Raw genomic sequence first — 16,897 nt, 5'->3', positions numbered from 1 at the left:
AGATCAAGGGGCCAAGGATTCTGTAATTATAGGCCCATTAAGGTCAGCCCCTGGGAAGCATAGAAGGTGAGAAAGAGAGTCAGGAACACATTAGAAGAGATGAATGGAGAATGTCCAGCAGAGTTATTACATGCCTTTCACAGAGGAAGCACCTAAAACTCAGCTAGGTTAACTACTTGCCCCAAATCACACAGCTTGTCAGTAGTAGTCTCACCTGACCGCACAGAGGCAGCTCTTACGCACTGCATGGAACTGTCTCTTCCTCAAGAATAGGAAAGGCAGATGTGCTGGCTGGGTGACCTGTTAGGAGCTCCTGCAAAAGCTCAAGGCCCAGAAGGGTAAGTTTGAGGAACTAAAGTGGCAGTAAGGACAGAAAGAAAGGGATGGATTTGATGCGGTGGAGGCAGAATGGACAGAACTGTGGACCTCAGTTTCTTTCTCATACGAAATGATATCATAGAAGGTACAGGCTGTCTTAGATCCCTTCCGGCACGAAAGCTCTGTGACTCATCTCTGCAGTGGTTGTGATCCATACTGATTTCATGGAATTAATGTATTTTTGAAAATGTTCCCTGAATGCTCCATATGCCTTCTTTTGGAGGTTCGAAGTTCATTTATTTACTGCATTAGTGACACCCAACTCCAATGACAAGACAACCAAGATTGTCACCAGGTATCACAAAACATGTTTTAAAATCGTCAAAATAAAGTAAACATGCATGTCTTTTAGTAGATGTTTTCCTCTAATTATATCTGGAATCCTGTATTGAGTACAGTGTAGAAACCCCAAAATATAACTTGACCTCTGCTCAAATAGTATGATAAGGGAAAAGAAAAAACTAAAAGCACAGGAGAAAATAATTTAGAAAAATTGGGCAGCAACCATAATATATATATATATATATATATATATATATATATATATATATATATATATATATATTTTTTTTTTTTTTTTCCAGTATGACCCAAACCTTTTTTTTCCCTTGAACTGGCTCAATAGTTGCCCTGTGTTGGGCCCACACTCAGGGCAGAGTCTGCTTGTCCTTCTCCCTCTGCTCCTCCCCAATAAATAAATAAATAAATAAATAAGATCTTTAAAAAAAAGTTCATGTCAGTAAAGGATACCTCAGAAGAGCTTTTTCTTTTCTTTTTTTTTTTTTAATGCCTTTTAAAAATTTTTTAATTTACTTATTTGTCAGAGAGAGAGAGTGAGCGAGAGCATAAATGGGGGGAGAAGCACGGTCCCCGTTGAGCAAGGAGACCAATGCGGGACTCGATCCCAGGACTCTGGGATCATGACCTGACCTGAAGGCAGGTGCTTAACTGACTGAGCCACCTGGGCATCCCCAGAAGAGCTTTTTCTATGTCATTACATGTCCTACAGATAACCTTTAACCACACCTGAGTTTGAGATTTCTGAAAGGAAAAGGGGGGGGCAGGGCCCTCAGAGCCCTGGAAGATAAATAGCTCCCCTCATACCTCTTTTTTTTTTCTTCTTCTTCTTTTTTTTTAATGTTTAGCTATTCCTCTCTAAGTTATCGCCGTCTCTGACTAACTGCATTTCTGGGGCTCCTGCTTTCTGCTGCTTTCTACTTTAAAACAAAGCAGCAGATAAGAGCTCTTCTTATTCCAGCAATTAGATGCTAAGTGAAGGTTTCTGAGCATTTTTCCAAAGTTTCCTTATCAAATTTCTCTTTTCCTTGAGAGTCTGTTGTGTGATTGTTCTGTGAGGCTCTCTACACAACATCAATCATTTTCTCTCATTTACTCATACTTTTGGAACCTCCTTCCAGTAAAACCAGCTTGTGTTTTTCTTTAAAAGATTTTATTTATTCGAGAGAGCGAGTGAGTGAGGAAGAGAGAAAGCATGAGCGGGGGGAGGGGCAGAGGGAGAAGCAGTCTCCCCACTGAGCAGGGAGCCCAACGTGGGACTTGATCCCAGGACCCCAGATCACGACCTGAGCTGAAGGCAGCCGCTTAGCCGACTGAGCCACCCAGCCATCCCAAAACCAGCATGTGTTTTTCCCTCATTTGTCTTTCTTGTCCTCACCCCATCACTCTCCCTCTCCCACCAGGCTGACCTGCTACCACTCCGGACTTGGGAGTCACTCAGTCTATGCCACTCCATCTAGATGGAGCTCAGAAACACATTTGTTCCCAGGTTCTCAGTCTTCCTGGGTTCGCAGTGGCACTGCCTGTATTCATCCTGGCTTGGCCACTTATAACCGTGTGACCTGGGGTAAATTTGTTTCCTTTCTGTTAAATTAGGGTACTAATAACCATATTACCTACTAGGTTGTTGTAATGACTAAATGATAGCATGTCTAAAAACCTAATAATAGATTGTAACTGCTCAGTAAATTCTCATCTGGCTTGCACTAGCATATTCACTGATTTTTCATATTTTAGTATTATCTATAATAAGACCAGGTACAAATATTGCATTGCCCCCACTTTTAAAGAAAATTTTAGGTGGTTTAGGAAGGAAATGGGAATGATTTTCTTATAAGCCTTCCAGAGGAACACTCACTCTAATTTCTTATTTCCCTTAAAAGCTCAAAAATCAGTGAGAGCATATGTTGTCATTTCAGACATTACATATGTATGATGTCATCTTTATAGATTGGCTTCTTTCTTATTAAGCACAAAGTATACCTCTGGCATAAAATCATAATTATTTTTACATAATTTGACCTAATTATTGTTGTGATTATTCAACATTCTTTCTTTAACACATACATACTCTTAGAATATTTGGGGTATATATATTAATACATATTTATAACCAAATGGCCTAAAACTTCTGAGTAATATGTTTTGATTTAAGACTGATATTCTTATGATGAACTTAATATATTTTACCTCTAATTTTTAAAAATTGTGAAAAAGGGGCACCTGGGTGGCTCAGTCGGTTGAGCATCTGACTCTTGATTTCAGCTCAGGTCATGATCTCAGAGTCATGAAATTGAGGCTCTGCGCTCAGCGGGGAGTCTGCTTGGGACTCTCTCTCCCTCTGCCTCTGCCCTTCCGCCACTGTACTCTCTCTCTCAAATAAACAAATAAATATTTAAAAAAATAAAAATTGGGAAAAAATCAGCATGAATGTGGAAATTCATCAAAATTGCCAATTTAGTCAGATTATGAAATTCATTTTCTGTATTGTATTGTCATCTAGCATTGGAATAATAACTATGGGTCTCACTAAATGAGGAGCAGAAACTAGAAAATGAAATGTAAGCCCAGGAGCTGTGAAAATGATGTCATACCCTACTGGAAATGATTTCGCCTTCTCAGTGAATGCGGATGTGATGTGAGGGGATCATTGAGGTGGTATTATTTACTTAAAGGCCTTTTTAAGAATTTGAGCTATATGATCTTCACACATTTAATTTTAGCAAAATTTTCTTAGGATCACTGAGTTTTAGTACTTGGATGGACTCAGAGTTTCCTTAGTCTGACCCATGGGTCAGCAAAACTTTTTCTTGAAAGGGCCAGATACTAAATGTAGCCTGTGGGTCCTGGTCTCTGCCAACTACTCAGCTCTGCTGTTGAGCACAAAAGCAGCAGTAGACGGGTGTGTGAATGAATGGATGTATCTGTGTTCCGGCAAAATTTATTTACCAAGACAGGTAGCCAGCTCACAGGCGCTTGAAGAATCTGATCTCAGCCCTTTTATTTTACACATAACATAGCGAGCAAGCTTACGTGACTTAATCAAGGAGACACAACTACCTAGTGTCAGAACCACTATCAGGCATTTAGTTTTTTCATGTCACAAGGCTTCCAGTATGTAGGCTAATGCTGCTGAGAACAGCAGCATATTGCTCATAGGGTAGTCAGCTGAAAGGTTCTGACTGGTTGGTCTTACCAGCATCACATCTATTCGTTTCATTTAAAACAGTATTTCCCAGAGCAGTATATTGTTTTTAACTCCTATGAACAATAGAAAATAAAATTTTCCTATATGAGATTTAAGTATTTGAATATTTTCTTTCTTTTTTTAAAGTTTTTTTAATGTAAATTCAATTAGCCAGCATTTAGTACGTCATTAGTTTCTGATATAATGTTCAGTGATTCATTAGTTGCGTTTAACATCCGGTGCTTATCACATCATGTGCCCTCCTTAATGCCCATCATCCAGTTACCCCACCCCCCATCCACCTCCGTTTCTGCAACCCTCAGTTTGTTTCCCAGAGTCAAGAGTCTTTTTTACTTATTTATTTGAGAGAGAGAGAGAGAACACAAGCAGGGGGGAGGAGCAGAGGGAGAGGGAGAGACTCCCCATTGAGCAGGGAGCCCAACACGGGACTTGATCCCAAGGCCCTGAGATCATGACCTGAGCCAAAGGCAGACACTTAACCAACTGAGCCCACCCAGGCACCCCTGAATATTTTCTTTCTTTTCAGAATGTCTATATTAAAATATTATGATCATTTCTGTTATTTAAAATGAAAGATAAAAATATCTGTGCCCTTTAGGATAGATAGTAATTACGTATAATTTATTAACTTTAAAAATTCAAAGATAATTAAATAAAATCAAATAAAATCAGAGTAAAATAAAATATTGCCTTAACATCTTTAAATGTCTTCTGCACTTAATTTCATTTTATTAGAATTTATTTTCAAAGAATACTATTATCCAGTTGAAAGACTCCAGCAATTGCCAATCAAAGCATTCTTAAGGGATTTTGGAATCCTGCAAAGACTAGCTTCTGTTAAAATGGAAATCTGGACAGAAAGGAAAACAAAGATGTTTCATCAAAGAAAAGAAAAGGATATTATAATTGTGATCCCAAAACTTTTTTTTTCCCACTTTAAACAGTACCATGTGATATTAAGTGTATGAAAGTACCCTCAAATACCCACATTTCCTGCTTCCTATGACAGCAAAAATGGACAAGGGGATTGGAAGAAGTCCAACTTTCATAGTGCTTATAGAGAAAGGTTGGGCATTGAAGTCTTTTATTATTTTTCACATTGAAGAGTATTCCAACTAAATTTTAATTTTCAAGTAAATTAATTTCAACAAATGTAGGTCATTTATTGTCTGTAATGTATTTTGAAATTGATAACTTCTTACCATGGACCAACTTGAGGTTAGTATAACAATCCAAGAGATGAGGAGGACCTAGGGAGGAAGAAAAGAGGGAAATGATAAGTAAAATCTGTTGAATTTCATAATTTTGTAAGTGGAAGGAGCCTACAATGACACAAGCCCTCTGGCTTTGGTGAAGGGATGGATCGTGATGTTCAGTGGTAAGTTCTAGAACACTAGAAGAGAGAACATTAGTTGGAGAATTGGGGACAGGAAAAATATTTGTGATACCCACGTAAGATCTAAGTGGACTTTTTTGAATAGAAATCTAAAGTTTTAGGGGAAGATTGATGCTGGAGATATTTATTTGGGATCATTAGCATATAGACAGTAACTGAAGTCATGGGAGTAAATACTGTCACCCAGGAAAACTCACCAAGTGCAGAGGGAAGAGGTTGAAGAACTCTGGACAACTCCAGAAGAAAATACCTTTTGTTTTGTGTTGTGTGATGGTTGTTTACTGATATGTTCTAGGTGTAGCAGTAAAGAATTTTCAGACTGCTTTAGCACATCATAAGATATTAATATAAATCCTCCAGGAGGAAGGGGACTCCATTAAAACTTTATGTGAAAAAAGAAATTTCTGACCAGTTCCCAGGACTGTGGAAAAGAAAATATATTTTTATGTATGTATGTATATATATATATGTATGTGTATATATATATATATATATATATATATATATATATATATATATATATATATATATGCCTTCCTCTGCCCTTCGTCTATGGACTGGCACATGGAATAGAGAAGTCTTTTCCTTTCCAGCTTAACTGCCAGATGGTAAAATATTACCCAAGCATTTCATGTCTGTTTGGAATCAAGTTATGAAGAAGGGAGCTGCTCTCCTAGAAATATTGATTTTGTGATTAAGAGCAAGACACTTTTTCTGATTATTTAGTTTGGGGAATGAGGTATGTTGAGAGAGAGGTATGGGAGTTGCTTTAATATAACAACAAAATTACTGACAAGCACAAAACAGTGGCACTCCTCTAGGAAATGGTGGAACCTATTCCTTTATAGCATATTTCAGTTGATTTTTGCAAGTTCATTTAGCTTTTGCCATTATTCCACTAAATTAGAAAGAAATAAGTCATTGTCAGTTCTTTCTCAATTCCTTGGTCAAAGAATTGAGCAGAGACATGGGAATTATCATTCTTGAACCCCTATCCTAGGTTTAGCAATTTTTTTCACAGAATTAGAGGTTACTCAATCCCTAGCCAGTCTTGCCACATGCACAAGGGATGCATTGGAGTTGGAAAGAATAACTAGATGTGCACGGAATATAAAATCTAACATATATCTGTGTACAGCTAAAAGAACTTTTACTGTTTTGGGAAACTGAAACAGTTTACTAGTGAAATGCATTTACTCCTGGACTCATGGCCTATTTCCTGTGTTGACAATGCAGATGGCTGTAGGCACTTGTGGTTGGGGTCATGTCGAGTGCCTGTAGGACATCTTTATACCTGTGCCGACAGGGATAGAATGGGATACAGAATGGGATATCCCCAGGTACAGAATGGAATAGCCCCAGATCTGAAACCTGTGAACAAATCTGAGCTGGAGATCAAATCTTCTGAGAAATCACCTATGGATGACATTAAAACATGGCATTAGCCATAGTTACCTACACATAATTGAGCAGCACTGGTTTGACTATATAACCCTAAACAAAACCAGCAGTTAAGGGGCAGATGGGAGAAGATCCCAGGAGACCAAGCCGCTCCTGTTCACTTTTCTATGTCTGACAAGTCAAAGGAGTAAATTTAAAAGAAGGGGAGTAGCCAACAGTCTCCATTGCAGCTTTGAGAACTGTTAGGTAAGGCCTGAGGAGTGTCCATTGGTTGATGCTAAACAGCCAGTCTGTTCAGGATAGATGTGGGAAGCATTATCACATGCTTTATTTTGTGCCCCGGCCAGAGGGCAGAACCAGGCTCAGGCTGGCATCTTACGCTGGATCGCCATCTTAGATAATGTAAAGGAATTCTTTCAGTGGGTAAGAAGTTAACTATAAAGCTTCTTAACTCTTCTGGAAATCTAAGATTCTTCTGTGCTAGCTGGTATCAAGGTTGCCCAACTTTGAATAATTGGTACTAGGGTGTGAACAGCAGGATTTTTTACTCTCCTCTAGGGTTTCTCATGAGTTAGAGATGGTAACATGTTCAAGTGGAATACTCTGAATTGCTCTGTAATCCATTTTAGATGCCCATAGAAACGCGCACCCTTTCATATGCACACACTCAGCCAAAGTGGCAGCGTGCAAATGACCTGTACTCATCTGTTTAGCATTTCACTTTGCTTTTTGACTTTTAATTCAAACTAAACATTAATATAAGAAGTTTTGATAATAACCCATGAACTTCATCCTTTTTAAAAGGTAGTGTAGCTCTCTTCCTGTAGTGTAACCATAGCAACTGACAAGGAACAGAGAAAGAAAGCTTTCACACATGCTGTGCTAATTAATCCTGTCCTACAGTTTTCCTTCAGCTGGAGGATGCAGTTTAATAAATTCTGCATGAGTAAGTGTGTTTTGATGCATGACTGTAAATACATAGCAATATCTTTACCAAAAATATTTATTAAAATGTAGTTATATATCCCTACTTCAAGGTATACTCTTTTTTGATTCATTGTTTTAGCCATTTGTTCCCTCCCTGAAAAATTTTGGGATCTGTATATCTTTTTAAGTGAATAGACATATTTTTAGGATGAAAGCCTTTTGTTTATCACTATACAGGACACCTTCCACAGGAAAATGTCTTAATTGACTATATTAAAGTGAGATGTTGGAAGAGTTTTTCTCAAGCGTTTCAGAGGAGTGTGTCTTAAAAATATAGTAACATTTTTCAATCTGACACATTAACATGCAAACCATTTTAAGAAACTGCCTTAGCACGTTAAAAAGTTAGATATCACAAACTCATTTTCACTCTTGATTTGGGAAGTTATATGACCCACGTGAATGGTGCTTGGGTAGTCCTTGACCTAAACATGTGGGAAGGAGAATAGAGGAAACAAAGAACTTTTCCTTTTTATATTTTTCAGACATATTTAACCACTTTTACAAACTTATATTCAGAGTAAACATACTTGACCTAAAATCACATAATTATTTAGATTTATACTATTTCTAGGTTATCTTGAGGTCTTCTCTCTTTAACACTGGAAATACCACAGTTTCCTATAACCAGCCTGGTCTTCTAAGCTATCAGAGAAATCTCAGAGTTTTTTCATTCTCCTGTTCCTCTAGCCTAGCTTTCTGTCAGCAGGGCCTCAGAAAAACCAAGGGAATCCAGCCTGAATGTTTTTGGCATTCCATTTCACTTGACAAGAACATATGGAACGAGTCAGAACCTATTTCTCTGTATAGAAACATGCCCATTTGAGGAACCAAATCTTTTGATGGGATTATTAAATTCTGGAAACACTTTACCATCCTGATTGTCCTATCTGTTGTTCAGTTTTACCTGAATTTTGGTAGGTTAAAACTTCGTAGAGAAAAGTAGAGGTTACTATGGAAATCTATTATTAAAAATAGTTGTTGCATTCACGTGAAGAGAAGTTGGGTACCATATATTATGTGTGTATGTTTATGTATAGTCTGTACATTTTAATATGGAATACTTATTAACATTAACCAATTTATAATATACCATTGTATTATTATAAAAACTGAATTGTAGAAAAAATTCAGTTACAGTAACCATAGTTGAATTAGTTAGAAATTATTTGTCTCATCCACTGTCCTATTAATTTTAACATTTTCATATAATACAGTAAAGGGAATACCAAGAGTTTAAAAAACAGGAGAAAAATCATGTTCCTAAGTAGTACATAAAAATAAAAATAATCAACATTAAAATGAATATGTTATGGTACATTTATTGTAAAAATGTTATATGTGCTTTGAGCCTCACAGTAATAAATAATACTTTTCACTTGTCATTAATGAACGTACCCAGATAGAAAGCTATCACGCGGGTTTTTTTTTTTTGAAAAAGAACACCTACATATTTTGTGATTTTTTTTTTAAAAGGATTACATATTCATTGTAGAAAACTCGGAAAAAACCCTTGAAAAATGTATTAAGTAAAGAAAAAAACTGGAGGAGCGCCTGGGTGGCTCAGTCAGTTAGGCATCTGAGTTTTGATTTTGGCTCAGGTCATGATCTCAGGGTCATGAGATCAAGCCCCAGATCGGGCTCATGCTGGGCATGGAGACTGCTTAAGATTCTCTCTCTCCCTTTTCCTCTGCCCCCCCAAAACAACAACAACAACAACAACAACAACAACAACAACAACACCAATAACACCACCAAAACTGGATAATCCCATTTTCCAGAGCTAACCACTGAAGACCTTCAAACAGTTTCTGCCATTCTTTTTCCTGTGCTAAAGTATTTGTGGTTATGAGGTCAAACTGCACATAATCCTTCACTTAACATGTTACTGTGACTATTTTCTCAGTTTTTAAAATTCTAAGAAAACATTCTAATTTATTATATGGTATCTCATCATCTCTATGTTCCAAATTTAACTATTCCTTTGTAGTTACTTATTTAGGTGGTTTTCAAATGAGCTTCCTGAATAAACATTTCCCAGTAAATATTTGACAGAACACTGAAAGAATAAGTAGTTTTGGGACAACCCTTTGAGAAAAACATCCTATTCTCTTCTTTCAGATTCACAATACATAATAGAAAAATCAAGGGCACTGAGAAGTCTCACAGTATGAAGACCTGTTTTAACTTTTAAACCATCTTTTCCCAAAATCATTTGACCTTGGAATCTTTTCTCATAATACTTATAACCCATAGAACTAGGATTCCATGAGGATATTCTTTGGAAAGTCCAGGAGATTTCTAAGCTTCTGTGTAATGTGTAATAGTGTATGAATTGTTTGTTTACTTTGCTGGGATTTTACCAGATTTATTTATACGCTTGATTAGGAAATATAAGTGATTATAGGTTATTAGCATTATTTGAAACAAGTAGGCAGCAATATACTTTCCCCAGCCTTTCTAGTAATCTTGACATTGCATTTGTGATTCTGTATTACAATGTCATGTTTGACCTTTTAAAACTGTGAGCATTCGTATTTAAATTTCCTTGTTCTATTAGTGCCTGTTAAACTTCTCTATGTTTCCTGTAATCCACAGGTCTTGCGAGAGCAAAATCTGTCCCTAGCCACACATACTCCAATGAAGTGGTTACCTTGTGGTACAGACCTCCAGATGTCCTCCTGGGCTCGACAGAATATTCCACCTGCCTTGACATGTGGTGAGAAATGGAAGATTTACTCTAGCTAATTTATCTCTAATGCATGGTCTGGGTCACGCCTAGACAAACATTCTAACAGTTTGAATGAAGATTAATGGTGCAGGAGTGTTTGCCTGTGTGTGGCATTATTGCTGGATTTAAAAAAAAAAAAAAAAAACATGATTGGGACTATTCCCTAATCAGAGACTCCCTTGCAGATGGTGTCTGGTAATGGTTCTTGATGAACACAGGGGCAGAGATATTTTTCTGTCAGTACAATGATTTTTCTCCCTGAGGGTCTTAATTTTAGCTCAATTTATAACAAGGAGGCATATATCTCCAAATAGCAGTATGGGTTGGAAAGACTAGGAAGTGTGTTTCAATTCAACAGCAAAGCTCAGATTAAGTGGACTGAAAATTTTGATGTAACTGTTAGTCACTAAATTTGGTGTAGTACACTCTTGAGAACTTGGTACAAATTATCCAAAATGAAACAAAACAATTACTTTTTAAGAATAATCACAATAAGTTTAATTTCAATAGAGTCTCAGTTTCATGTGATGGTTTAGCAAAACTTAAAAACCTGTTTAGGAGGCCCAAAGACTGACAAGATTTAATGCATAATTATTATTAATTATAAAGTATATAATGAGTTCCCAGGGCACCTGCGTGGCTCAGTTGGTTAAAGGTCTGCCTTTGGCTCAGGTCATGATCCCAGGGTCCTGGGATCGAGCCTTACGTTGGGCTCACTGCTAGGTGGGGAGTCTGCTTCTACCTCTCCCACTGCTCCTCCCCTCAACTTGTGTTCTCTCTCACTCACTCTTTCTCTCTGTCAAATAAAGTTTTTAAAAAAAATCTTTTAAAAAAAGTACAATGAGTTTCCAATCCAGTGTGATCTAAATCAGATAATCAAATAAGCAAATAATCTTATTTTTAGTATTCAGGAAAGTCTTCCTAGAGACTTGAAAATGTCCTCTATCAACAGAAAATCCCTTTTCTAGACTCACAGTTGTGTTCAGAGTAAAACAATTCACATTGCACTTGTGCTATTTTATCATAGGAATCATCTTTCATGAATGATTTTGCCCCCTATACGAAATTTAGTTACATGTTCTTACAATGTTTATGACCCAATAAAACTTCAGCATGTGTTATTTATCTTCCTGCCATGTACTTACTTCACTGTTCTTCCCTCAGTAATCTTGGCTTTTAGTAAATTAGGCTGTAATGAGGCCTGGCATCTTTCCTGATGTTTTTGATCCAAACGTTTTACAGTAAGAAAACAATCAAGTTCTTTGTGATGTAGGGCACAGTGTAGATTTTCTTAATTTAGGCTCCAGTAACCCCCCTCCCCAGGAATAGGATTTCAGGATCTGTGATGCCACTGAAAATGTATGCAACATTTTATGTACACATGGATGTATTTATTTTTATAGGGTGTAGATCTATAGCTTTCAATAGAGCTATAAAAGAATCTGGGTCATCAAACAGCCTAAAATCTATTGTCATAAATTTTGTAATGCCTCACAATAAATCTAATACCAATGTAATGCATATTCCAAAACACTGAGAATAAAGATGACCATACATCGTTAAGAAGCCAAGCCAGTTCATATTTTCATCACACTTTTTGGCTTTTTTTTTTTTTTTTTTTAGGATGGTTGTTTACACAATTAAGTTTTTTTTCCCCAAGGCTAGGCAGGGGTTTGGGCAAAAGAGGTATTTTTTTTTTTAAAGAGGTATTTTGATCATTAGTCATAATGGAGGAAAAGGTTGGAAATAACGGTCAGTTATCAGGATATCCGTTACTACCTTTCTCATTCCCTTCCTCCTTCCTGCCTTACAGTTGAGAGTTGACTATACAAATAATCATTAGTTAATATTCTTGAGTTATGGAGTGTTTTTATTTTTTTGAGTATGAAAATTCTAGGTTGTCTTTCAGTGAGGTCAGTTAAGGACTCTGCTAATAGAACGTAGTTTGAAAATATTTGTGGCTTGGAGCCAGTTTTGCCTTAGCGCTTGGCAGTTCAGTTAAGTCTCTACACTCATAATCGGAAGAAGCTGTTTTTTATACACTAGTGGCTAATTTTTTCCAGACATTTAAAAGTGCTCTTTAAAGTACAAAGAACCACATGCATTATGACTTGCTGATATGTCTGTTTCTGATATATGGTATTTGATTTCTACCCACCAACCTTTTTTTTCTTTCACGTGTGTGTGTGTGTATGTGTGTGTGTGTGTGTGTGTTCATCCTCTTGAAGAAGGCTTGGGTTCTTTCTGCCAATTTGCTTTAAACAGAGACATAATGAAGCATAAGAAGAAGACTGTTATTTAAGTGGAAGGGAGGAAAACTGATACAAAATAGAAGACCCCAAATGCCCTTTTGTCTGCCTGCCAAGATTATTCATTGCCAAAACCAAATAGTAAATGTGTTGTGTTTGAGCAGTTCCCATGCTTATTGGCTTTCCATTTTCAAGCCCTAAAATCTGAGTTATGTCTATGCTATGGCTGACATTCTGACTCTGATTTCATTCCAAGCCATTTTCTAAAAGCCATTTTGTTATTTCTGTTAAGTCTGATAAAATGTATGTATTTTTCCAGTTAGAGAGAAGTTCACAGGACACTGATTTTTGCATAATCAATGACATCGATGCTGGGTATTCACAGCACTAGATACGGGACTGTAATTGAGTCATGGCTCAGCTGCACCAAAGAGAAGTGCAAATATGAATGCATGGACAATAGCGGGGAGGCAGGTGGTAGTGGGTTCAGGCTATTTTTACAGTTCATTTACCATCCTGGGGCAGTAGGGCAGTAACTAAAAACTAACAATCCCTACACAGTGTTACATTTCCCAGTTTTCTGTTTAAATAGCCACAGGCAATAAAAATATTAATGAAGACACATATGCATTAACATTGGCAGCAAGTGATGGAAAATCAGAGCTCGCCGTGTGATGATTTATTGCTCTAGGTCTCCAACGCTGTGGTAGTGTGGAAATACACATGCAGTTCGAGAACTCAGCAGGAAATGTAGGTTTTGATACCTTTGTCTCCCTCCGTGGAGGAGGATTTAAGGAGAGGGATCAAATTGGGCATATTCTCATGTATAACTTCCCTTAATTCTTGGATCTTATAAGTCTTTGAAAGTCAAGGCATAGGAAATCATCTTTAAGCTTCCAAACCGAAAGGCTTATGAAGGACTGAGAACCGCATTATGAGAAGTGCTAGTGTGAAAAGCAGCTTATCTGTGTAGTACCTCCCCTGTCAGGGCGTTCTGCTGTAGCCGTCGAAGTCATTGCTCTAAATAAGCTTTAGGTTTCTTTATAGAAGCTCATAAATATGTTTCGAGTGGCATTTGTTTTCTAAAGTGGAAGGTCACTTGGGATTATTTTAAGGGATTAATTTGTACCATATGGTGACTAATGTAGCTAATAAATAATAGTATCTCATCAATATCACAGTGCTTTTGGAGGCCACGATGTGCAGTGGCCCCACCTTGTGGCATCAGTGACAGTGCTCCCCAACACGATGTCTGAAGAATGAGAGCGCACCAGTCTCTTCCTTTCATCATCTTTTTAAAAGCTAATTAACATATTAACTATGCTTGTCAAAATGTGGGGCAAATCATTTATAAATAAGCCTGTCAAATGTAATGAGATTGCATATTAAATCATCCTTTTCTCCATTACGTCTCTGATTTAAGATTAAAATTAATTTATTTAACATTGTAGCAGCTGGGTTGTTAGAAAAAAAATTCCATACCAATCTTGATATATAGAAAAATGTCTGCTTCTAAGTTGATTTTGCATATATCAGAAAAGGAATTGCCTATTTATTGAGTATTATAAGGCCATTTAGCATTGCTTTTTATTAAATAAGACTAATCACCATACATATTGTCAATGTATGGAGTTCTGCCATCATCCTTAATGAGCACTCCTGAACCAAGGAAACTTATGTAATAAAATAAGATTTCCTAGGACTCAGGTTGTTTACCACTGTGTTAAGAGAGAGAATCATAAATGAGTTCTATTATAGCCCCCACCCTGGATATAAATTTGTTCTGTATAAAGTCCTGTCTTGAGTAACTGAGTGATAGTAATAATAGTAATTGAGTATTAAGAAATAGTAATCATAATAGTAACAAGAGATATCTTATTGGACACAAACTGTATTCTAAGTTCCTTTTATGCATTTTTTGTCTTATACGTTTTAATTACTTTCCTACTGCACCGTGATACAGTGGAAGAAAATAAAACACAGAGAGACTAAATGAGATAGTAAAGTTCATTTAGTTAGTAAATAGAGATAACATGCAAACTTAGGGCTAACTCATTGCAAAGCCCTTTCTTTTTACAACATATTACATAATCTCTTCTTAAGACGATTTCTAAGAAATTGGTTTTTATTTTACTAGTAGTAAGGTGATTCTAAAACACAAATATGGTAAAATTCCATTTTTCTAATTTAGGTTATGCTCTGAGTCATTTTGGATCCTTTACGTGCTTTGAATAAAGTAGGTGGCTTTCACTCTCACTCAACTGGCTTATGGACTGCCTTTCTCCCCTCATGTCAGTGTTCTGTATCATGTAGTTTTATTCAAGGAGGAATTTCTCTGAAATAAACTTATGTGAATCACTGGATTAGATACATTTTCATGAGACCAATAACGATGCTGGCATGTATTTTCCCAGCTCTTAACCATTACTCATTTACCACTCCTGCTAAAATGAATGAATCCATTTTAAAAAGAATGGTAGTGGGGCACCTGGGTGGCCCAGTCAGTTGGGTGTCTGGCTCACGTCGTGATCTCAGGGTCACGATCTCAGGGTCCTGAGATAGAGCCCTGCGTTGGGCTCCACACTTAGTGTGTAGTCTACTGAAGTCTCTCTCTCCCTCTGCCCCTCCCCACCACTCTCTCTTTCTCCTTCTCTCTTTCTCAAATAAATCTTTAAAAAAATAAAAATAAATTTAAATTTAAAAAAGGATGGTAGTAAGAATGAGAATTTGAATTCACGAGCCACATAAAGTCATCTCTCTGTCAACATTATTTACACATTTTCTTATTAATCAGTTCATAAGACCAAAGAGGATTCAAATTAGTCACTGTCAAAAGTAACAACTCTTTAAGAGCTCTTGAGAGCTGCTCAAATAATACATGACCCAAGTGACTTGTTGATGTAGCCACGCACAATGCAATAGAACATAACAGAAGAACAGGGCATAGTCAGACCGGCATCTAGGTGGTTGAAAGCTGAGCTCGTGAGGCGACCATAGTTTCTGAGCCCGTTTCTACTACTGGAGTCCCTTAAAATTAGGAAGACCGTGTAGTATATCATCCATACCAGGGTACTTTTGAAAGTTAATAATTACTCAGCTAGGGTAATAGGTGTAAAACAGAGACTTAACTGTGACGTGTGGCCATCTTTCTCACAAAGCACTAGAGCCATAATTTGCTAAATACTAGTAGTCAGAAGCACCTTAATGCACTTGAGTGCTTAATTCAGACCTAAGGACTGCTGGCTACAGACTCAAGATTCTCTCCAAATCTGTTCTCTACCCAAGTGTTCCCTGCCCAGTGACCTGGACGGCTAACCCCTATGCAGTACCTCCTCCAAGCTGCCTTGGCTAACTGGTCTCACGTTGGGTTCAGGCAATGGACAGGGAAAAGAAGGAGATTGAAGAGTCTTCCCTAATTCTTTTCTTTACCCCATATTTCTGGAAATGACTGACTATAACCCTTCTTCCATGGCTCTAGCTGTCAGTAGATTCCAATAACACTTGACCTTTTTAATTCTAGGGGTAATAATGGCTGTTAGTTCTAAGGCAGGTAATGGCTTCCTTCTGTTGCTAGCCTCTTAGTGTTGAGTATGTCTTATTGGTTCCCTTACATCTCTGTAAGTAATCACCTCATTAAAGTCTGTTCTGAGTTGGATTCAGTTCTTTCCGGACCGTTACTGGTTCCAGATTCTCTGTTTCCTGGGTTCCATGTCTTCCCTCTTTAGTAGACTCAAAAAGAATGCATTAGAGATACAATTTTCAAATTCTTAGTTTTCTGAAAATGTCTTTATTCCACTCTCACACGTGATTGATAAATGTTGGCTGAGTATATAATTAGGTTTTTCTTCCCCCTCAGAATTTTGAATGCATTGCTTAATTTCTTTAGAGCTTCTGCTGTTGTTACTGAGAAATCTGATTCTATTCTTATTCGCAGTCATTTGTACGCCCCCTCATACTTCTTCTCTGAAAATACTAGATTCCTCTCGCTATTCCTGATATTCTGAAATTTCATGATAATGTGCTTTGGTTGTTTTTTTTTTTTACGTTGGTACTGGGTAAATTCTCTTCAATATAAAGACATAATTCTTAGGAAAATTCTTGATTTTTTTTTTTTTTAATGATTTCCTTCCATCTTCTCTGTCTTCACTTTTGGGAAAATTTGTAATAGTTTGATATTGAAGCTCCTAATTTTTAATCCACAATTTTTAAAAATATTTTCTGTCTTATTTTACAACTTTTTTATCTCTCAG

General features: G+C 37.0%; 1 protein-coding gene across 7 annotated transcripts in view; it reads left to right on the top strand.

The window, feature by feature from the left end:
- CDK14 (cyclin dependent kinase 14) overlaps window positions 1-16,897 on the top strand; it is a 924,301-nt gene that overhangs the window by 442,277 nt on the left and 465,127 nt on the right. For all 7 annotated transcript variants that reach the window (XR_015724025.1, XR_015724024.1, XM_045793298.2 and 4 more), the window contains one exon: window positions 10,266-10,386. Coding sequence is in view for 5 of the 7 variants with exons in the window: in XM_045793298.2 (XP_045649254.1) it covers window positions 10,266-10,386 (121 nt within the window). In the remaining 2 variants the exon portion in view is untranslated. The remainder of the gene's footprint in view (window positions 1-10,265; window positions 10,387-16,897) is intronic.

The sequence above is a fragment of the Ursus americanus genome, chromosome 3, assembly GCF_024610735.1.
Source record: "Ursus americanus isolate L20-20 chromosome 3, mUrsAme1.1.p, whole genome shotgun sequence".
In the NCBI taxonomy this organism is placed as follows: Eukaryota; Metazoa; Chordata; class Mammalia; order Carnivora; family Ursidae; genus Ursus; species Ursus americanus.
The sequence above is the reverse complement of the archived record's forward strand: the minus strand, read 5'-3'. Positions and strand labels throughout refer to the sequence as shown.